At 43.2% G+C, this 22,445-nt stretch overlaps 1 protein-coding gene across 4 annotated transcripts in view; it reads left to right on the top strand.

The window, feature by feature from the left end:
* SLC15A2 (solute carrier family 15 member 2) overlaps positions 1-22,445 on the top strand; it is a 66,239-nt gene that overhangs the window by 27,203 nt on the left and 16,591 nt on the right. For all 4 annotated transcript variants that reach the window (XM_033003542.2, XM_033003544.2, XM_009968392.3 and 1 more), the window contains 13 exons: positions 43-133; positions 2,292-2,369; positions 5,016-5,098; positions 6,366-6,452; positions 6,770-6,859; positions 7,226-7,270; positions 11,306-11,338; positions 12,403-12,491; positions 14,516-14,597; positions 16,563-16,688; positions 17,460-17,624; positions 19,703-19,749; positions 21,400-21,510. In XM_033003542.2, the coding sequence (XP_032859433.1) occupies positions 43-133; positions 2,292-2,369; positions 5,016-5,098; positions 6,366-6,452; positions 6,770-6,859; positions 7,226-7,270; positions 11,306-11,338; positions 12,403-12,491; positions 14,516-14,597; positions 16,563-16,688; positions 17,460-17,624; positions 19,703-19,749; positions 21,400-21,510 (1,127 nt within the window). The remainder of the gene's footprint in view (positions 1-42; positions 134-2,291; positions 2,370-5,015; positions 5,099-6,365; positions 6,453-6,769; positions 6,860-7,225; positions 7,271-11,305; positions 11,339-12,402; positions 12,492-14,515; positions 14,598-16,562; positions 16,689-17,459; positions 17,625-19,702; positions 19,750-21,399; positions 21,511-22,445) is intronic.

The raw sequence follows: 22,445 nt of genomic DNA, 5'->3' as shown, positions 1-22,445 counted from the left end.
GTGCGTTAGCTGTGACATTGATATTGTCTCTTCTTGTTTTAGACCTCGGAGAGAAGCAAGTTTTTTTCCATCTTCTATTTATCCATTAATGCTGGAAGTTTGATCTCCACGTTTGTAACTCCTGTGCTAAGAGGTCAGTGTTGATTTAGAATAAGACAATAAATTAGCTGTCCTTGGACTACTCTGCTGTGCATAGTTAGGCTCTTATGACAACTGAATGGCAGAAATTATATTATCTGTGGAGTGGACAGTGTATTGTATTTACGCCTTGTTAATCCTGCTGTAGCAGTGTAACAGACTTATAGTACTATTAGGGAAGTCACAGAACCTATATTCCTGGTTGTATTTCAAAGATAGCATGTAACGTAGAGTTAAAATATGAAAGGTGGAAGGACCTATATGGTCATCTAATCCTCCCCACTGCCAGTGAAGAATTATTTCCCCATCTTGCCTGAGGTAACCTGTGGATGGGAACTGGTCTCTGCTCTCCTGTGCGGGTGTCAGGGCCAAAAAACTTAGGAGGGCTGATTTTGAAGTCCTACCTTCTCCCTCCCACAGGGTGCTGCTGACTTCTGGAGGTCTCAGTCCTGGCACCCAGGCATGTCTGTGTGGGTCTGCTTGCAAGATTGCAGCCCTGAGCAACTAGCCTTGAAGACAAAGAACAGGCCTATGCCCCATTTAAGACCTACTTTATATTCTAGCCAGTATGCACAACCCCTTTTAGTCCTTGAGTCTTGCTGTACTTCATTGTATTGCAGAGCCAAGGGGATTGGCGTGCTCTAAATACAGACACAGAGGCAGAGCAGCAGGCCATAGGTGATAGGAATGGGGACAGGGACAAGGTAGCCTTCACATTCAATAGCAGGTTTTTTTTCATTACATCCTATGGCCTCCAGGAAGCTTTCTTTGTTCGGAGTGGTTATGTTAGCAGGCCGTTCATTTCACAAGGCTGAAAACAATTCTGCTTGTCTCATATTTACACCATATGTACAGGCAAAGACAAATGCTGTATTTTTGCTCTTTCTCTCACTGATGTCCCCAGGTCAGCATTCTGTTGGGAAAGGGGCTTTTGCTCAACGTAGTCAGTGGGCAGATGAAAACCCAGTCCCCTTCGAACATCAAAACTTATGCCAATATAGCCTACCAATAAACTAGTTGCAACATGGAAATGAGGTGGAGAGGATGGGGAAAGAATAAAATTTTTGCTAATTGTGGAAGCTTTTCTTGGAAGAGCAAGAAATGCAGTTCCTAGACATTTGGCAGAAATGTGGAATATATACTTTTAGATGGAGAAGTGGAACTCATTTTGCATGTCAAAAGTTCAGTGTGCCCATAATGTCTCACTGCCAGTCTTGTTGGATTTCAGCTAATTTGCTGAAAATAAGTAAATAAATGCTATTCGTGCACACAGCTATGCAGCTGACTGTGACTGCCCAGGGACAGCAAACAGGAACAACTGGAGGCTTCATGGGTTAGTTTCCTGCTAGCTACGTTGGCTTATGTTAGCCATTTTGTTATTACTCCATGTAAGAATGCACTCATTTGTAGCCACTGGCATACAAACACAGACCCCATGGCTGGCTTTCTGTTTGCAACTGGACCTCTAAATTCATGTGGTGCAAGAATTGACCTGGTATGAGAGGTGCAGGGTTTCAGTGAACCCTAGCTCAGATCAATCAAAGCCATGGTGTAACAAACCTGGCTTCCTGGTGGGTTATTGCAAGGCCTGACATTTGGAGCAGGCTTCCTCTAGTGAGATTGTGAGGGTGGTGAGAAAGGGAACTGGATTTTTAAGACTAATCCTGTGCTTCCGCTTATATAGTAGGCGTATTGGCTTCCACTTTGTCCACTGCAGGTCTCTATGAAATCAGATTCAGGTTTTTAGCTCAGTAACTCATGCAGCTGACACAAATAATGTGGAAACACAGTACTGGTTATTTAAATCTAGGCAAACACAGAATGTTTTCAGGTTTTATTTTAAATGTTGAGGGGGTTTTCCCTGTTAAAGTTCCTACTACTTCTTTCTACCTATTTGTCTGCCCCCTCCCTTCCACCAGTCTCATCAATATCCCATTATCAGCTGCTTCTGCTGCCAAACACTAACCCTGCTTCCAAATTGTCATCTTCAAGGGAGGACAACTGTTTCAAGGAGATTCAATTCACAGTGTCAAGCACCAGCAAAGAACATTTAAAGCCAGAGGAAGTGACTGATTTAGGGGAAGCAAATCAAAGGCCCCAGTAACATAAGTCTGACTGTAATGAGGTGCTTTTATTTCTGACTTCTTTTTCAGGGGATGTGAAATGTTTTGGAGAGGATTGCTATGCACTGGCTTTTGGTGTCCCAGCAGCACTGATGGTGTTGGCACTTGGTGAGTGGAAGCAATAATGCTTGTAAGAGGAGTTACCATTTTTGAGTCAATGGATAGATGAGAAAATGCACAGATTCACTAGCTCTGGATGGACACTGTGATGTGAAACTCAAGGGTTCAAGGTCATCTAGCAATTCCACAGTTCAGAACAACAAGAAAAATCACTAGTTCACTTAACGGTGGGCAGACCATGGTTTTACTGCAAACCTTTATGATGATACTGATGAGAGGGTGGTCTGGTGGATATTTCACAGTACAATTGCTTTGCTCTATAAAGCAAAGGGAGGCACCAAAATTATTCTCCTGATGGCTTGCAGCTTTGTATGTGAGCAGGCTTGGCCTTTGAACTGCAATCTGAGCAGTCCTCAGAGTTCCCCAGCTTATAGAAGAGAAGCATAGCATGCCACTTCTAACCTTTCCACAGAACCTTTGCAGCTTGGGGCCATCTTTAATGGCTCAGACTTCTGCTTCAGAATCTATGCACCATAGAAATCACAGAACGAGCTGAATGAGGTATTACTTCATTCTAAGCTGTCTCACTTTGCCTGGCTGAAATAATTCCCACAATTACAGTGACAACTTATTATTATGTTGCAATAAAAAGCTCTTATTGTCCAAGTGTCAGGAGACAGCTGCAATCACCCTGCTTCCTAAAGCTTGCATCTTAGCCCCATTAATGTACTTGTCAAGATTTCTTCTTCAGCCCTTATAAAATACTCAACAATTTTCACATTCTTACTGTTACTCCTTGGTAGCCAATACAGAGGATATGTCATTAGCTTTAGTTTTACAGTTGCAAGCTGCTGAGGGGAGCAGTCCCCTTATTACACTGAATTTGAGAGGTTTTGACACAGCATGGGTTGACTTCTCATTCAGCTTGTTAGCTTAATTGAGAGACAAAGCAATTGTGTGATTTCACCACAGCATCTGTGATTTGAAAAGTTAGTTCCCCAGAGAATGTTAGTGTTGCTCTCTACCCTCAAACTTCCGTCAAAGAGAAGAATCAGGACACTGGAGAAATGTCATCAGGCCGCAGCTAACGTTACAGCAGTTATTTTCAAAAAAAGTGCATGGTCACGGGCCCGAGAAGCTTCTCTTTTCCCTTGTGTCCTGTTCCCATCAGTTTAAGGCAGCACAGGCTCCTCTGTGCACCATTGTGTGATGAATGTTTCTAGCAGAGTAGTAGTTGCCCAGGGGAAAATGGACGTGTAAATATTGCAGTTTTGGTGAGGGCATCAATTGAAATGTGTTTTTAGCTAGAGTCCTCCTGCCAGATTCCACGCCTGCCTGGCAAAGCAGCTCTGTGTTCCTTTGTAACATGCTAAAATGCTCTTGGAATTGATATATTTGACTATGTGAGCAGCATGCAGAACTGGAATAAATACCATTTCAGCCCTGACTGGCCCTCTCCCGGTGGTGATGGAGAGCAAGGATAGATTTGGAGGCAGAATGGAAATCTCATAGAGCATGATTTTCTGTGCTGCTTATTTTTCTGAAAGGTGGGGGAAGATTGATACTATTTAATTCCAAATGCCAAACCTAATGCAGGAACCTCAGTTCCCAAAGGAATCAATGATGTTGCCAGGAAACCTAGAGAGTCACCTTTTAGAGGCACCAACAGATCCACAGGGAGATGCTAAAATTTAGGTAGTGCAACTACCCACTCTGGGTGACTTTGTACAAGTGTCTTTCAGTGCGACTCACCTAAAGTGACTTCAGAGGTCTCTCTGACAGTTCTGCAAGTCAAAACTGGATGTGAAGGGTCTTCACAGTCAGAAAAGAGAAATGGTGAGTTCCTTGCCGTATCTGAGGCCTCCTGGGTTAGGACAGAGGTGCCTGCTTTTCACCACTGGCTGTGGACTAACCCAAACAATTGGGTTAGTTGAAAAAGTTGAGGTTAGTTTCTTATATGGTTTTTACGCTCGGCTTTTATTGTACTTCTCCTTGCTAATGTCTTTGGAATTGCAATGTGCTCAGAGGCTCTCAAAGAGCAGGACAAATGATGTGTAATCAGCCCAATCTCTGACAGGATTTTGAAGCCTTGGTCCAATGTTCTTTGTGCTTTGAGGGAGAAAACCAAGACAAAACAATATCTTAAATTGTATATCCCTTCATGGAAACCATAAATTGAGGTAATTTCTGTTAACACCAGTGTGTGATGCAGTGACCTTTGCAGCAGTTTCCATGAAATGTGTATTGAGGTGTAAGTACATAGAGCCTGTGTTGGATCTGGATTAACCCTCACACAGTTGCAATGAGTCAGGGCTGATTTTCAACATCAGGTGCAGCAATTCAATGTGGATTACATTTTAAGTTTAGCCTACAAAAAGCATAGATGGAGGTAGTTTTCAAAGCTTTGATTCCCAGCATGAATCAGGTGTGGAGGTGCCTGTTGTGTTAGAGCAGCTCATGAGAAGATGACCATGACTTCCTAGGGATCACACTGCCTCATGTAGGATGTTGCATTTTTTTCCGTCAGAAGGGATTAAAGGAGTCCTGTATATTTATTTTGTTAAAAGTGCAATCCTGTAAGCCCCAAGGACAGAGAATTTCTGTTGAATACAGGGGTGGGGATCCTACCCAGAAGCCAGTACATGATTGAACCTCAGTGATGTGAATTCCCATTTGGACTATAATATTTTTCAGTTGTATTCATTGCTGGAAGTGGACTGTACAGAAAAACACCACCACAAGGGAATGTCTTACTGGAAGTGTGCAAATGCATCGGTGTAAGTGTGTGTCATTCTCTCTTTTTCATACATGACTCTGAGATTCCAGGTCAGAAAAGTGCAAAGGGAAAGGCGAGGTGACATCTGGAGATCTTTATGCTGCTCCTGGATATCTTGCTGATGAGCTGTAAGGAGTAAGAAACACATATAGGTCCTAGTTCATTCTTTCAACATTTAAATTGTTTTTCCTTAGCTCCATGAACTGTTCAGTTGACGTCAGTAGAACCACTAGTGGCAGATGCTGATGGAGGCTGAACTGAAAGGAAAAAACAGAAACTCAGAGTATCAGATACATGACTCAATTTTTTTCAGCTGAATAATTTTACTAAAGTTTACCAGTTCAGCAGACAGTAATAGTACACATTCGTATTATGCACATTCAGCATGTTCATGTAAATGCAAGAGACACCTGCTGAAGTTGCATTATATATAGCCTTATCAATTATTTTTCATAGTGTGTGAGCTGAATATAGTATGTGAAAAAGTACTCTCTTATTATTAGGTGGATAATGATGTTTCTTTTTCAGGAAGCTGCTGCTAACAGAAGATTTTTTATTTATTTTTTATTTTTTTTTTGCCTAGGTCAATCCTAGTGACAGATTTACCTTGGGGAACCAGGCCAGATCTCAAAGATAAGATTTCGAAGTGAGATCTGCCACTCTTTTGGCCAGGGTGGCTGTGTTCAGTGTTTTCAGTGACTGGAGCACACAGCATAAACAAACAAGTTACAAATTCGGTGTCACTGATTTCTCCTCCAGTGATAAACCAAATTGAAAGCTCGTCTAGAAGTGAATGAGGCAAGGGCTTCACCAGGAATATGTAAAAAAAGGACTACAGAACAAAGAAGGGAGCGAGAGCTTGGGTTTTAACATTGCTTTGGGTAGCAAGGCATTTTCTTCCTAGCATGGTGGTCAATATGACAGGTGCTTTTTGGAAGAGAATTGAAGAAATTATGTTTAAAGCTTTATGATGTAGCACGTTTCAAATCAAGCATGAAACTGTCTTTGGGGGCTAATGTCAGGTTTGTCTCTGAAAGACAAGCCCGTGAGGTAGTTCATTCCCACATAATTTTAATCAACTAATGTCACAGAAACTTCCCTGTGGAGAATTAGTCATAAAGCATCCAATCCAAGATTTTGGAAGTATTCAGCAAAACTGCTGCAATTTTCTGACACAGCTCACATTTGGGGATGGGGAGGGCAGCCTTGAGTTGGGAATGTGACAAGGGCAGGTACACCACTAGGGAGTTACCTGTTTTTCTCCCTAGTTTGCTATTAAAAACCGGCTGAAAAACCGGTCTCGTCAGATTCCAAAGCGAGATCACTGGCTGGACTGGGCATCAGAAAAATACTCGGTAAGTGATGCTCTACCTGGCAGGTTTGGAGGGGGAAGTGGGGAGACGGGGAGACAGTAAGACTGGCCTGGGCACACCACTCCTCACATGCACCCGACTCTCATTTGTCCTGTCCGTTCCCACATCTGTACTCTCCTGACCCTTAATGGACAGTTTAGGTGCTGCACTGAAATGCAGAAATGCAAATATGTCCAATATTGTGAATCAGTGCAATGAATAACTGCCATGCAGAAAGGTAGAAGGTCTCATGCTTTGTAGCTTGAATCACCTGTTGGCTTTTCACTGCCATCTTACCTTTTTGCCCGTTCCCTTTATAGAAACAGCTGATTGGGGAGGTTAAAATGGTGACACGTGTTCTCTTCCTCTTCATACCACTGCCAATGTTCTGGGCCCTGTTTGATCAGCAGGTACAGTACAGTGCATTGCAGGTCTGCCTCCTGGTGTGGATTTGCACCCTTGTCCTTCCAGGGTAACACCAAAGCATCCTGGGGACACAGAGCACCACGCTCCTGTCAGGCATCCAGGGGCTTGCTCAGGCAGTACCCACCATCACTGCCAGCTATCCCTCCGCAGCCCTGCTGGGTATCTGGCACAGGAGGGTGAGAAGGGAGAATTTGCCCTGCCTACTAGTAGGTGTTACGGGGGGGGGGAGGGGGGGGGGGGAAGGAATAGATGGGAAATAAGACCTCCAGCACTGTTGTCTTCTCTGTCCCCATGTTTTCTAGTCCCATAGGACATTCTGAAGGCTTCACAGTTGTCTGTTTTCTCCTTAGGGATCCAGGTGGACTTTGCAAGCCACAAAAATGAATGCTGATTTTGTAAGTACTTAATGTCAACAGGGCTGGTAAGACTAGTAGTAACATCACTGCTCTTGCTTTTTAACCGGAGTCTCGCAGTACTAAGAGCATCTGCTTGATGAGTCTGGGTGAGTTGCACTTTTGGTAATTAGAAGTGAGAGGGTCTGTGCAGCCATATTCAATTCATCACAGCACTTCTTGGCAAGGAGCAAGGGCTGGGGAGTTGTCAGCAGCCTGCAAAGTCAGGAGTGCTGACCTACTGGCAACTGGTCACTCTGTGACCTTGAGCAGGTAGGGCTTCCAGCCTGCTACCCCCACTGAAGACAGAGAAGTTAGGGAAAGCTCACACAGCTCTTGTAAGGTATAACTAGAGCTGTTGTAGTTGTGTATTTCTGCCCTGGCTTATTTGGTGATACATTAATGAAGTCTCTCAAAACCATCAGGAATCTTATGTATAGGGTAGAGATATGATGAGGGTTAACTAGTTAGTAGCCATAAAGATCTTGAAAGATGTGAATGGCAAATGGTGCAGGGTGCAGTGGCAGATAAATGTGGATGAACTGTCTGCTTAAAGATGCCACCATACAAGGCTGATTTCCAAACATACGTGTTTTAACAGGCCATCTAGATCTTACCTGTGGATGCTCATATGACAATTCAGGATTGTAAATGCCCATTTTCCAGTTTAAAATTGACTTAAAGCCCCAAATTTGATCCCTACTATGTCACTCCTGTTTAAAATTGGGCTCTCAGCATGTGATACTCATTAGGCTTAACTAATTCAAATGAGGCATAAAAAAGACTACACCTTGGGTAATATTTATTCACCTCAGAAAGACAGAACAATGAAAGTTCATGCAGTCTTTGTGATGTGTATCTGAAAACTTTGTTTTCTGCTGCTTTGCTCACATGCACTTAGTGATCCATTAGCAGAAGATTTAAGAATCTCCAGGTGTCATTTATTAAACTCTTTTCAGTGAAGAAGGATGTATTCAGGGCTTTTTTGTCACACCAACTTGGATAGGTTTTTGGCTTGTGTTTCAGTCTCATCCATTCTCCATTTGTGAGTTGTCCCAACTCATGACGGTGAGAATTAACTGCAGCACTGAAGGGATCCCACCATTAGGCTTGCTGGAGTTCATGTTTGTAATATTCTATGCTTTTCCCTTTTGCAGACAAAGGGCTCAGCTAGGAAGTCCAAAGTTAAAAAGGGAATGATTTAGTGTGAGATTAAATATTCGCAGGCTTGTTTCCTAATGGCTCATTTGTATATTGTGCATAAAGTAGCAGGAGGGGATATGTGCCTAATATTTTTAATTGTCAGACTCCTTTGCTGTGACCAGTGGTTTCCACTCTTCAAGGAGGCAACTGCTGCAGAGACAGGCAGCCATTCTAGATTCAGCTGAGGACAAGTCTGGCAGACAGGAGAACAAACCCCCCCAGTGCTTTCTTGGGAAGATATTATTTCCTTCCTCAATTTTCCCCCTCATCTCTTCATAGACTGGTTTGGGTTGGAAGGGACCTTAAATCTAGTTCCAACACCCTGCCATGATCAGGGACACCTTCCACTAGACCAGGTTGCTCAAAGCCCTGTCCAACCTGACCTTGAACCCTTCCAGGGAGGGGGCAGCCACAGCTTCTCTGAGTAACCTGTGGCAGCGCTTCACCACCCTCACAGTAAAGAATTTCCTCCTTCTATCTAATCTAAACCTACTCTCTTTCAGTTTAAAATCATTACCCTTTCTCCTATCACTTCACTCCCTGATCAAGAGTGCCTTCCCATCTTTCCTGTAGGCCCCCTGTAATTACTGGAGCCTTCTCTTCTCCAGGCTGATCAACCCCAACTCTCAGCCTGTCCTCCCAAGGGAGGTGCTCCAGCCCCCTGACCAACTTCATGGCCTCCTCTCGACCCGCTCAAGTGGGTCCATGTCATTATGTTGGGGGCCTCCAGAGCTGGACACAGTACTCCAAGTGGAGTCTCATGAGAGCAGAGCAGAGGGGGAGAATCCCCTCCATGGATGTGCTGGCCACCCTTCTCTTGATGCAGCCCAGGACACGGTTGGCTTTCGGGGCTGCGAGTGCACATTGCTGGCTCACAGTCAGTTTTGCACCCACTAACACCCACAAGTCCTTCTCCACAGGGCTGTTCTCAATCCACTCATTGTCCAGCCTGTATTTGTGCTTAGGATTGCCTCAACCCATGTGCAGGACCTTGCACTTGGCCTTGTTGAACTTCACAAGGTTTTCATGGGCCCACCTCTCAAGCCTGTTGAGATCCCTCTGGATGGCATCCCTTCCCTCCAGCATATTGACTGCACCACACAGTTTGGTGTTACTCACAGGCTTGCTGAGGGTACACTCAATCCCACTGTCCATGTCCCCAACAAAGATGTTAAACAGCGCCAATCCCAATACCGACCCCCAAGGAACACCACTCATCACCGCTCTCCAGTCAGACATCAAGCTGTTGACTGCAACTCTTTGAGTGTGACCATCCAGCCAATTCTTTAGCCACCAAGCGGTCCATCTGTCAAATCCATGTCTCCAGTTAAGAGACAAGGATGTCCTGTGGGACAGTGTCAAATGCTTTGCACAAGTCCAGGTAGATAATGTAACTTGCTCGTCTCTTATCCACCAACACTATAACCCTGTTGTACAGGGTCACCAAATTTGTCAGGCACTATTTGCCCTCAGTGAAGCCATGTTGGCTGTCACCAATCACCACCTCATTTTTTATGTGCCCTAACATACTTTCTGAGAAGATAAGCTCCATGATCTTGCCAGGCACAGGAGTGAGACTGACTGGCCTTTAGTTCTCAAGGTCTTTTATTCCCTTTTTAAAAATGGGGGTTATGTTTTCCATTTTCCAAACAGCAGGAACTCACCAGACTGCCACAACTTCTCAAATATGATGGATAGTGTCTTAACCACTTCATCTGCCGGTTCCCTCGGGATCCACAGATGCATCTCATTGGGTTCCATGGGCTTGTGCACCTTCAGATCCCTTAGATGGTCCTGGACCTGATCATCTCCTACAATGGCTGATTATTCATTCTCCCAGTCTGTGACTTTGTCTTCTGTGACTTGGGCAGTGTGGCTGGAGCCCTTACTGGTGAAGACTGAGGCAAAAAAGTTGCTGAGTACCTCAGCTTTCTCCATGTCCTGGGTAATCAGATCTGCCTTTTCCTTCCAAGGAGGGCCTGTATTTTTCCTTTTATCACTGATGTACCCGTAGAAACTTTTTTGTTGCTCTTGATGTCCCTGGCCAGATTTAATTCTATCACAGCTTTGGCCTTCAACTTAATTTCAAATGAAAAGCATTGTGTGGAGTTAAAAAAAAGAACCACCAGCCCCTCCCTGGAGACAGCTCATTGGTCCCTTCTGGGGTCTAGTATCCTTCCATCCATCCCTGTTGACATTGTCTGATTGTGGGGAATGGGTACAGTGATGCAAAGGTCGGGAACCTCTAATAGCCTGAAAGACTCTGGGCTCAAACCAAGAAGTCACAGTTGACCAAAGCCTAATAGGTTCCCTTGGCAGATGGAGAGAGGAAAGAGGTGTTGTGCAGCCCACTGGCTCAGGGATGATCTTTTGTTATGCTTTTGTGGTGCTTGGGAGAAATGCCAACAGAGCTCAGAGGGTCCTGAACCTTGAGAGCACTCACTTGTAGGGTTTGGACTTTTCCCATTACAGAAACAGGAAAGGAGGAGGTTCTAAGCCCAGATCCCAGCTTGGACAATAACATGCCCATTCCTCCCCAGTCACCTAGTTCATGGCTCAGCCAGTCTGAAAGAGTAGTCTCAGTACCTGTTGTAGGCTGTCCCCTAGCTGCCATATATCAAGGACTGAGTGTAGCTTCCTTTTGCAAAACAATTCTCATTAAACACTGTGTCCTTAGATGACAAGTGTCAAGAGCACAATATCAGCTGCTAAAGCCAACATAAAGCATTTGACGAAACCACCTTTGCTGCTAAGGCCTCTACTGGACTGGTTGCTTATTTGCCATATGCACTGTTATGGTGTTTATAAATCACTTGGAATATCTTTCTGTTTCAGGGAATATATGTCCTTCAGCCTGACCAAATGCAGGTAAAAGATACTATAAGGTAGGAAATAACCCTTAGAAATGTATTTTCTTTTTCTCTCTCATTTTTATTTTTCTCATGGGACCCGTGGCCTTTCTCTGCTCCTTTTGAAGGTAATAGCGGTGCTCCTGCTGGCTGCTGTGGTCTGGACTCTACCTTATTGCTCACTAGCTGTTTTGCAAGCTTAATCTTGGGGTTCAGAAGGCCCCAAGGATACTGTAACATGAAGGTTGAATCCTGCTGAATAATACAGAGATGTGGGGAGACATGCCATCATAATAGTTCTTGAACTAGTACTGGCATGTGGAGGATGCAAGTTGTGTCTTCTTCTGACATGTCCCTGTGCTGGGATGAGTGTTGTACCTGAAATATGTTTCCTTCCTCCCTTTCTGCAGGGCAGATGAAAATGTGAAGACTCCATGCTGTCAAAGTTGATTACAATTCTTACACTGAACAGCTCTGGAGAAATTTAAAGCTGTTCTGTTCCCTGAAATCCTCCTTCAAAACTGAAACAGCATTTATCTCTGCTTGTTCTCTGTCACACTGTTTTCTTGCTCTGCCACTGCTGGCTGGCGGACAACCTCTGCCCCTCCCATGAGAAATTTAGTTCCTGGGGGATTACCCAAATGTGTGGAAGTGTGAGAAATTGCCATTCTCACAGAATAGTGCCTGTTCCTCTGGGATTTTGCTGAAGTCCCAAGATGTTTCCATTATTGCTGATTTGTTGTAAGGTCCCACCACATCACTGAAGGTCACCTGCCTCTATTGTCAGTGGGTTTCATACTCTTTAAAAACATACTGCTTCACTTTTCTTTTCAGGGAAACTGGGCCAGTGATGCTTGCTTACCTCTTGGAGGGGAGGATATGGACAAAATGTATTCGTGCCTGTGAAAACTAAATAGCAGAAGCTGTTGAAGTGCAAACTATGATTATATTTTAAAAGGAGGTTTTAAAGTGTTTGTTCATGTCCTTTCTGTAATGGAATTATTTCTGGAGGACAGTGCTTTATGAGTTTAATTACTGAAAGTTGATTTCTAGTCACTAAACTCCCATTCTTTTGTATTGCAGTTCTTAAATCCTCTTCTTATTCTTGTCTTCATCCCAATTTTTGACCTTGGGCTCTACCCCCTCATAAACATGTGCAAATTTAATTTCACGTAAGTACTTGGGGGCAATGCAGATGCATCAGTGCTTTTTCTGTTGCAGCAAGTGTGCAGAATAACTTTTAAGGAGGAAACACAAATTTCCGTTCACCTTTCCCAGTACTTGCTTCTACTTCAGGCCCAAGAGTCAGCATCACCCTTTTCCATAGGCCCTGGAAATTCCAGAGTGATGTTGAATTCTGCTCTGTACAGATTTTCCCTGAAAGCAGATATGAACAGTTCCTCTTTGAATTTGATCAACCCGTTCTTCACCTTATCTCTTATATCCCCCCAAAATATCTCCCTCCCTGAAAGGTCCCTGTGGGGCCAATTTCACTGTCGCATGTGGGCTACATGTGGTATTGTGAAAGCAGATTCCACACATGGATCTGAACCAGTCAGGACATAAGGGAATTTCCATATGGCCCATGCATTAAAATGCGTGGGCCATATGGAAATTAAAATCCCTGGTCTGTGTTAGTAAGAAGTGCAGTGTAATAGGAGCAGACCTCCAGGTTGGTTCTGAGACCCGCTTTACTCATTTTGGGGGAATTTACTTCAGAATAAAGTCTGTCTCTGTGGACTGATTTCCTTCAGCAGCGGGAGTATGTTATGTGCACTCATGGAGTGCCTTTGCCAGTGTGGTTTCAGCTGAAAGGAACCAAGTTTCCATGTTCCAGCACCACTTCTCAACATGAACCACAGTGTGGGAAGGGGCGATGAGTGGGAGATTGGCTTATAGGGCATGTTCCTAATCCAAACTAAAGTGCTGGATAAACAAAACCACATAAAATGGGGATGGAAGGAGCCTCGTAAGCCTACCCCTTCACCCTGCTGATCCTTCCCCATCATGCTGAATTACTCGCACCTGAACACATATCAGAGACATTGCCCAGCCCTGTGATGGTGCCCTTTGGAGGACACACATTAGAAGCTGTGCTTCTCCATGCTGTCTCAGTGTGAGCCTGTGCCCTGGACTGAGCCCCAGCTTGACAGAAAACTACCTGCCTGATGACCAGTTCACAGACTAGTTCACCCAGCAGCGCAAACTCATGCACGGATCAGGACTGAATGCCATGCTGTCTCTGGCCCCTGGGTGCAGGATACTAACAGGCTCCTACCCAGTGTAGCTGTAGAAGTGTCTGTGGAAACACTGTAGGCTGTAGGATGTTAGCCTATGAGGCTGTAAAAGTTTGTGCTACAAAATCCCAATGCAGCATTGAAGATCAAAACCATTTTTTTATTACAAGATGCAAGCATTAAATATTTTCTTATCCCAGGGCATGTAACTGAGAGACAGAATTTGGGTTCCTAATCAGGATTTTCCACAGCCTGGTCAATCTCAAATGTGAATCCAGACCATCACACAGAGTGGAGACCACTGAATTTAGGACCAGATTTGTTTCAGATCTCCACAAGTCAATACTCAGTTTGGACCTGCTGTTCTGGACCTGTTTTATTCTGCTTTATATCAGATTGTCTTATGTAACTCTGGTAGAGTTGCACTAGTTTTGCTCCAAGTTCAGAAGCAAGCTCTTTATTCTCTAGAAATGTAAATGTATTGGCATGAGAAATAACCCAGAATGATGCCACAGATGGTCAGAAACATTGATGACACAAACTACACATTTTTCTGCTCCTCATTCCTGCTGTTAAATAGCATGCTACTTTTCTTTTGCCTTTTCCAAAAGGGACTTGAAGATATATAATTTCTAGTGCTCCTTCCAACATCTCAGGTTAACATAGTGCCATGAGCTATTCCCACTAGTAGAGCTAGGAACAAGATAATATGAAACTTGCAAGCAAAGAGCTTTTTTTCATGGCATATCAGTTTTAATTGGCCTCAGTGCTGGCCTCATACAGAATAATAGAATAGTTTTAAGTTAAATGATTGGCAATTTAAACAGCATGTCATCCCCAGTGCCACCTGTTGGATAGTTTATTATATGATTTTGGCACATCTTGGGCTCTGAGGAATGGTATTCTATATTTTAAATTACTTTTTTGTATTAATGGCTCCTCTTTCATTTGCTCCATAGACCTATTAGGAAAATGGCAACAGGTATGATCCTTGCAGGAATGGCGTTTGGACTTGCAGCTGTTGTGGAAGTCAAAATAAATGTAAGTATAGCACAAGGGATTCCTCAGAAATAGTCTCTTTCCCTGGAGTGTTTTTATTGATGCCTTTAGATAATCCTTTTAACCATTGTGTTCCTTGATCATCATTTTAAATGTGTTCTTTACAGTTAAGCGTACCGATCCAGTTGCTAATGATAATTCTTACTTTGTCTACTTTTCCTTCTCTTTCTCTCTGTCTGTCTCTTTCTCTCTTTCTAGTCTTTGCAGTTTTGCTGTGCCGGCCATCTGTATTGGTCTATATTCTAGATTTCCATCGTCAAAGTGCTTGGCAGACATCTAGTTAATGCTAGTGATTAATTCCCAAAAGGTAGTCTGTTCTCTCTCCTATTTCTTGCTATAGCTCGCCTATATTTTACTTATTTTACTGTTTGGGGCTTTTCTTGTATGTGGAGATAGTGGTTTTGTTTTTTAAATTTGATTACTTTCCTACTTTAGAGTGGGGATGTGTTTTTTTACAAGCCAAATTGTCTCTCCAGTGAGGCAGGTGAATCCAGTCACTACCATAGTCACAGGTGCCAGGGACTGCCAGGCATCCCCAGATGTGATGGCAGAAAATCTCTTGTAAATTCAGTGTTAGCTCCAGCAGCTTTGTACCATTTGTTTCTGGCCCGTGACCAGTCTTGTGCAGACTTTGGCTGACCTTTGTCTCATGAAAGTTACTATAGGATTAATTTTTAAAGCTTCCATGTATACTTAAAATGTTCTGCTAGAGTGGCTGGCACACAGCCCTGGATTAACATCTGCTGATTCCTCAGTTGAATCCACTGACAAATCTGCTGAAAACGACACTTTCTGGGTTCAGGTCTTCTTTCTGATCTCCTTACGTGAGCAAAGAAATGTTCTCATTGCCACCACCAGCAGCTCTGGCAGAGCACTAAAGTCTGCTCTGGCTGTGGGTGACTCCTCTGGGCAGAGGCAAAGTGAGTTAGAGGTTCCTCCCTGCCTGAGCATGGAAATTTTACCCTGAGGGCTGCTAAAAGCTCTAGCAAAAAGGGGGATAGCAAAGAGGTCCGCCTTGGCTTGGCTGTGGGTAGCACAGGTGAAAAGCCACAGTAATGGAATTTGCTGGATAACATTAACATGCCTGTTGGTCCAAAGCAGCACAAGGGAATCAGTATCTCCCTATCTTCTCTGCCAGTGTGCCTCCCAACCAAGTTAGGTTTAAACTGCCTTGTCTGCAATACCCAAATTATAGGATGAGATAGAAAAAAATTAATAGCCCTGAAGTATTCCTGGCAGCTACTTGAAAATAAAGTGAGAAAAAAAGAGATGCTTTGAGAAAATAATAATAAATTATTCAGTTTAGATCTGCAGGTAGTGCAAGGCTGACATTGATTGATGTACTCTTTCTAGGAAATGATTCCTGACAGAAAGAGATAACTCTGTGCTGGAGGCATTGCCTTCCCTTTCTCAGAAAACAGGAAATAAGATCTATACAGTCAGCTGTTAGATAGCATGGTGTCAAGTGATGCAAAAGCACCGATTACAGATGTGGAGCTGGACTGGGATTTTCAAAACTGCTTAGCTTCTGGCCTAATTCTTTTCCCAGTCACCGACTGCAGTGGGAAATAATTATTCTGGTCACTGCTTTTGAAAGCTAAGCACATTTTTTTCCATTTTGATATGGCAGTTGGTTAAATCCAGGCACCAGGGAGCTGTATAATGAAAGCAGTGACATTGTTCTACCTACCCAGCAGTTGTGTAGCTTGTATGCTTAGCAATGTGAAAAGCAGTTTTGGGGAGGAATGATAGGTTGGCTATTGAGCTACTATGAGGAAAACTCCCTAAATAAGATTTATGTTCAGTTTTCTCTCAGTGTAATTTCTGATGAGGAAGGGATGGAAAAGTGTCATTACAGAGAGGAAGACTATTACGGCTAAAATTGAAGAGATATTAAAGTGCTAATAAAGCATACAGATGGCACTTAAAGCCTTTTACTTTAATTAGGAAACTGATATGCCTCGACTTGTCCCAGAAGAAAGTTTAATTCGGGTTCTGAATTTGGCAAAGAACCCTGTTCACGTGACAATCCAAGACCAGGACCTATTTCAGCAGCCCGTGGAGGCTTTTCAGGTAAGTATATATGTGGGGCTGAAAGGCCCCTTTTGCATCTCATTGAAGAAAGGGTGGGCTTTTTTCCAGGCATTTTCTAATAAAGTCCACAGATGCTAGAGCTTCTTCTCCTCCACCACCTTAGAAGTTCATGGGAATAGATTTAAAAATGGAGCATATTATCTCTGTTATTGAGACAGAAAAGTTTGGAGACATATTTCCATGGCAAGGGAGGAAATGGCTAACTGCATTCACCTGTAATTAGGAGTAAAGGATAATTGTCCTGAGATGAGCATGTAGAGACATTTAACTCGCATCTCTCAGTGCTCAGACCAGGCATTGCTGCTGGGATCTGGATGGCATCTGAAAAGTATTTACCTGCAAAGGAGGAAAGAAATGGGAAGGCAATTAACTGGGCATAGGTGCTGGGTTGTTTCCTTTTTCAGCTTACAGATTACTTTACAGGTCAGGCCAGTCTGGGACTCAGACCAGCAGTCTGTTGGCCACCAGCAGCCTGCCATGTTTTAGATGTGGTCCCACTGGGTCAGGGCAGGGTCAAGGGAAAGATGAGCCGTGTGGGCAAAAGTTGTTCCCTGACCTTTGGGTTGCAGCTGGCAAGAGAATGTGCCCCAAGCTCTGGCTTGACCAGCCCAAAGCCTACAGGTCAACATAGGTCCTTTGCTGTAGAAGACAGCTCTGACTGTTAAAGAGGAGATATGGTTGCACTTGGTGGGAAGAATCAGATCCTTTCTCATCTGAAAAAAAGTGTAACTAAGTTTGTTTTTTCTACAGAATCCAACTGAATACTCAAAATTAATACTGAATGGAGAGGAACAGAGCCTTCTCCTCACCCTGCAACATCAAGGATTGTCTCTTGCTTTTAACTACACCGTGAAGGAAAAATCAGTATACAGCCTAATTGTTTTTGAGGCAGAAGGAAGCCTATCAAGCCGCTTAGTGAGTGTGGGAATGAAGTGTAAATACAGTATTAATTCAATGTCTGTGATGATACAATGGGGTAATAGGCTCATTAATTCATTTGCTCAGTTGCAGTGTCTGTCTGATTGCTCTCAGATGCTCTAAACCTGACTTCTTAGCTAGCGGCACTGGATCTGTACACATTTCTGCTGGTTGATTAATAGAGGCGTTATGGCATCTGAGGGTTTCTGGGCACACTTTAATCCAATGAATGCTGCAGTGGGAGAGCAGAGTCATGCCTGCTAGGCAGCAGATCTTGAGAAAGCTGAGGAAACAGAACGCCAGAGATTTTCCCCCAAAGATGGTTCTATAAAGCAAAGATGTTAAAGAGGCTCTAGGGCTGAGAATGGAATAAAAACATCAGAGGAATGATTCCAGGTTTAGTTATTGCAAGTGTTTAGTGAAAATGCACAGAAGGCCCATTTGTTTTGCTGAACAGAATAAATGATTAAGCTCATTTCAGGCTCTGCAGCAGATCCGGCTGTGTTTGGACTTTTGTGTATTGCTGCAACAATCAGAGAAAGACATATGGCATGTATAGGGCCAGATTCTGGTATTTTTATATGTAGCTGTATCCCAAGAAGCTCTCTTTAAATGATTGGTGTTATTGCACATTGTGGCAGGTATGTAAATGTCAGCAGAATCTGTCCTAATGCTAAAATATCAATTCTCTTTGCAGTTCTTCAGCTTCCTACCTTGTAGGATTGCCACACCGAGCATTCAGTATTGTATAATAGAAATCATATAACCATTTTTAAAAATTAGGAGTTTTAATAATTTATTTTTTTCTAACATTGTGAATTTTTTGCTGTTTTATGGCTTAGAGTCCGGGGCTCATTATCACACAGTGTTGTTAATTTTCCCTGTGACCCTGATGACTGTGTGCTGTTTCCTTAAGAAATGGGTACTTGTACAGTGATCTTCAAACAGTCCTTAAGAAGTGAAATCCTGCTACAGGCTGGAGCAAAGCAGGCTCTGAGCTTCAGTACATCTCTGTGCTGCCCTATCTATCTAGCCTGTGTTTAAATTAATGCCCACCCTGGCATGGGCAGGTCTCCATGTGCTGGGGAACAGCCATGCTGTTGGGTGGTGGTATTGACCTCTCATTCTCAGCTGTAGGTAAGGGAGGTGTGGGAGATAGTGTGGTAAATGCTACTAATTTTTCCAGCATTGCAACACAAGAAAGGCAATTCCAGCATCACTGCTGTGTTGCAGGGCTTTCCCTGGGGTAGCCATGGCCCACACCAGCTTCTCTCACTGCTGGGTTTGGCCCCTCACTCAGGTGGGGGTGCTTTCCTGGAAGGATCCAATCTGAAATTGGTTTCTTCTCCTTTGTGGGCTGTTGAGTAGGCAGGAAATGAATTTGAGAGCTCTGGGGATCATTGATGAAAACGAGTAATGATTTGGCTGGCCTGTCTGCAATGAACTAGAGTGTTAATCCCCATGTGCCTCCTGTGGAAAAAAAATGATGTTGTTGTTTATTATTTATTACGCTGACATTTATTATTCACTGTGGCTATTTATTATTTAGGGCATACATTATTTGTGGGTCAGCATATCACACTGAAATACAATAGACATTTTATAAGTATACTGACATTCTGGATCCTTGGTCTCAAAAGCTCAGGGTTTAACATCAGGAAGAAAGTGTGGAGAAAGGGCTAGAAAATTTTAAGAGAAAGTCAGTTTCTGAAGATAGATTCAGTCTCTTTTGGCTTGTCTGGGTTACATCTGTGGGCAGCACAAATTGAAATTGCCCTGCCAGCTTAAGTGGTCATGGCACAACTGTGGATTTCTACCAGCTAAGAACCTTGCTCTGCATTCTTTTCGTGTGACGTACAATCTTCAGGGCAGGGATGTGTATTTGCTGTCTTTTTTCAGCATTGTACAATGTACTTCTGTGGCCAGATGTAAAGTTGATGTGAGAGCCCAGTTGATTTCCATGGGCTTTGCAACATGTGTAACTCCACAGACACCAGTATTTTCTGCTACACATTGTTATAAGGCAGCACTAATGAATATGTTTGATTTTTTTTTTTTTTTCTTCCCCTCTTTAGATTACAGACTTGGAAGCAAAGCCAGAAAACGGTTTGGCAGCTGTTAGGTAGGAATGGCTTTTTCTGAGGATTTGGAGGTGGTGCAGCAAGGGAAACTGCTTTTGTCTAACACAAAATATATGTAACATAACCCAGATGTTCTCAGGTTGGAATCTAGTCCACACTACTCATGCAAGACTCAGGTGTCAGCTGTGGAGGCTTGACAGCGTGTCACCTCCCACACTTGCCATGCAGAGCTGAGCATTATTGCTGCTTACTGTCTAGGATAGTCTGGGCTGAGATGGCAATGTAAAAGATCTCCTCCCTTGGAAGAGTGGTAAATTCATCTCACTGTGTCCCACCTCTTTGGGAAAGAAAGGGAAGAATCAATCTGGAAAGGAGCCATTGTAATTTATCCTCTGCAAACTGGCCAACCCATGGCATTCATTTATTTCACCCAACCTCATGCACAAATGCCTACTAAATTGGATACAGCAACAATCTTACATCCTCTTAAGCAATTAATCTGGGAATTGGGCTCTGCTTAAGCAGCTAGTCTACTTTCCTAATTTGAGCTAGTCCTGTGCCAAGATGCCATCTCACTGAGGTCACAGTTACCTCCATCACCACATCACCAGACCTATGCAAGGCTGCTGAGATGAAGAAACAGATTTGAAAAAAAAAAAAAAAAAAAAGGATATCAGGATATCAGCTGGACTTTCTGCAGGATTTGGGCAAACTGCAATTTAAAAAACAAAACAAAACCAGAACAAGACCAACCAAACAAAAAGGCCCTCAAAAACTTTAGACAGTATAAAGCAATGTCCAACTCCCTTATCTGAAAGCCTGTGTTGACAGAGCAGGAGAGCAGTATCTCTTCAGAGCACTGTGCTTGTGAAGGCTTCTACTGACACCACCTTGGAGACTTGATTAATACCTGTAGTCAGGAATGTTTTATATTTTCCTGTGAACATTTTTGACAAAATCTCAGAACTTTCCCTTCAACAATTTGTGAAGATGTTTCACTAGGAAGAAGTTATTTTTCTACTAAAAAGTTGCTTTTCTTAAGCACTTGACTATCTTCGGTGATTTCACCCCCATTTTAAGAACTGAAAACCAAAATATTTTAAAACATAGTCAAAATGAAAAGTGTTTGGTTTTGCTAATAATTTTTTAGTTGTCAAAAGGAAACTCTTTTGTACATGAAAAAACATGTAAACACTGGGTGAAAAAATCCCAAACCTGAACATTCCCATGAAGGATTTTACTTTTATGAAAATATCTTATTTTGCTAGAAAACTCTTTCCCACTGGTAGAAACTCCCTGGAAAGTATGCCAGCATGGTGCACACGCTCATCAGGACACCCAACTTTATAGTTTCCTGGGGTGGGCTGGGCCTGTGTCCTCTCGATCACGGAAAAATCTTAGAAGCTCTCTGAGAAGAGATTGCCTGGAAGTCCTAACCCACAAAAAGTGAGGGTCACTTTTCACAGGAGAGAGAGTAAGAGGGTAAAATTACTCAGCAGGGAAAACTAATCATATATTGAAAAACTGGGCAACACATCAGGTGAGTATTTTGGTAGCTTACAGGAGAGGCAGCCATAACCTTATGGAGTTACAGAATGCTTTGGGAGAGAATGCTCGTTTCTTCTAAAGCGTCTGATATTATGCTTCTCCTGCCCTGTCTGACAACACAATGAAATATGCTTTCTTTGCAGATTCATTAATGGTTTGAGTCAAGATGTCAACGTCACCATTGACAACAAACAGTTCATTGCTGTTCAGAAAAGCTACAGTGCTTCTGAGTACTCGCTGCTAGAGAGGGACAAGTAAGTTTCCCTTGCTGTGCTGAAGGTCCTTGCTGAGGCCTTTCCTTGAATACAATGGGGCTTTTCTCAGGCGAATAGAAAAACCTTCATTGCTATTGTCTTGGCATTTGACTGTGGGACTGTTTTTTATAAAAAACCAGATTTATCAGCTTTGTGCAGAGCAGGTCCTCCAGGCCATTCGTGTGTGTGCAAAAGCACCACGCACTTAGTCTGCAAAGTATCCAAGCCAAAGGACAGCAAATTAGTATCTCATTGTCTAATATGCAGTTGAATAGATTCAGCCTCCAAACAGTGTCTGGGATAGCTCCCTTCCTGTGGCTCTTACTGCTTTGGTAAGATAAAAACAGTAAGGACAAAGCTTAGAAACTTTATTCGCATGACATGAGTATAGCGATATTCTAATTTAGGCCATAATGTGGGTTTTCTCAGAGTCAGGTCAGGGGAATTTTGGAAATCAAAAAAACCTTTTGAAGAAGTCCATATATAGCACTTGATTTTCTCTCAGCTTTTATTCACATTATGTGGGAGCCTGGAGGGAAAAGACTGGCCATTCCTGTGCATCTGTCAGCAGAGTAAGGTGGGACATGGTGAAGACCTGTCTGCCATTTGATGCCTGCTCTATTTTGGTGTTCTCTCAGGCCCAAGATTTTAGTATTAGGGTGCTCTCAGGGAAAGACCAATTCATATTCCACACTACAAAGTGTTGGTATGTGGGCTGGTAGCATCAAGTAATGTTACATGGCTTTGCAGGCTGGGCTTGTTAGACAGGGGCTCCATATGGCCTTGGTTTGGCAGCATTGGAGTTGGCTCTTGTTGGGTGTTTCTGATGTTTGCAATGTTTCAAAACAAGCTTCATGGGTTTTCTATGCATCAGCTCCATCCAAAATATTTATTGCTACAATTTAGTAGGATGCAGCAGCCATTGTGGTAATGCT

Source organism: Tyto alba, unplaced genomic scaffold (genome assembly GCF_018691265.1).
Source record: "Tyto alba isolate M040663 unplaced genomic scaffold, T.alba_DEE_v4.0 Super-Scaffold_7, whole genome shotgun sequence".
In the NCBI taxonomy this organism is placed as follows: domain Eukaryota; kingdom Metazoa; phylum Chordata; class Aves; order Strigiformes; family Tytonidae; genus Tyto; species Tyto alba.
This window is presented reverse-complemented; position numbering and strand designations above follow the sequence as displayed.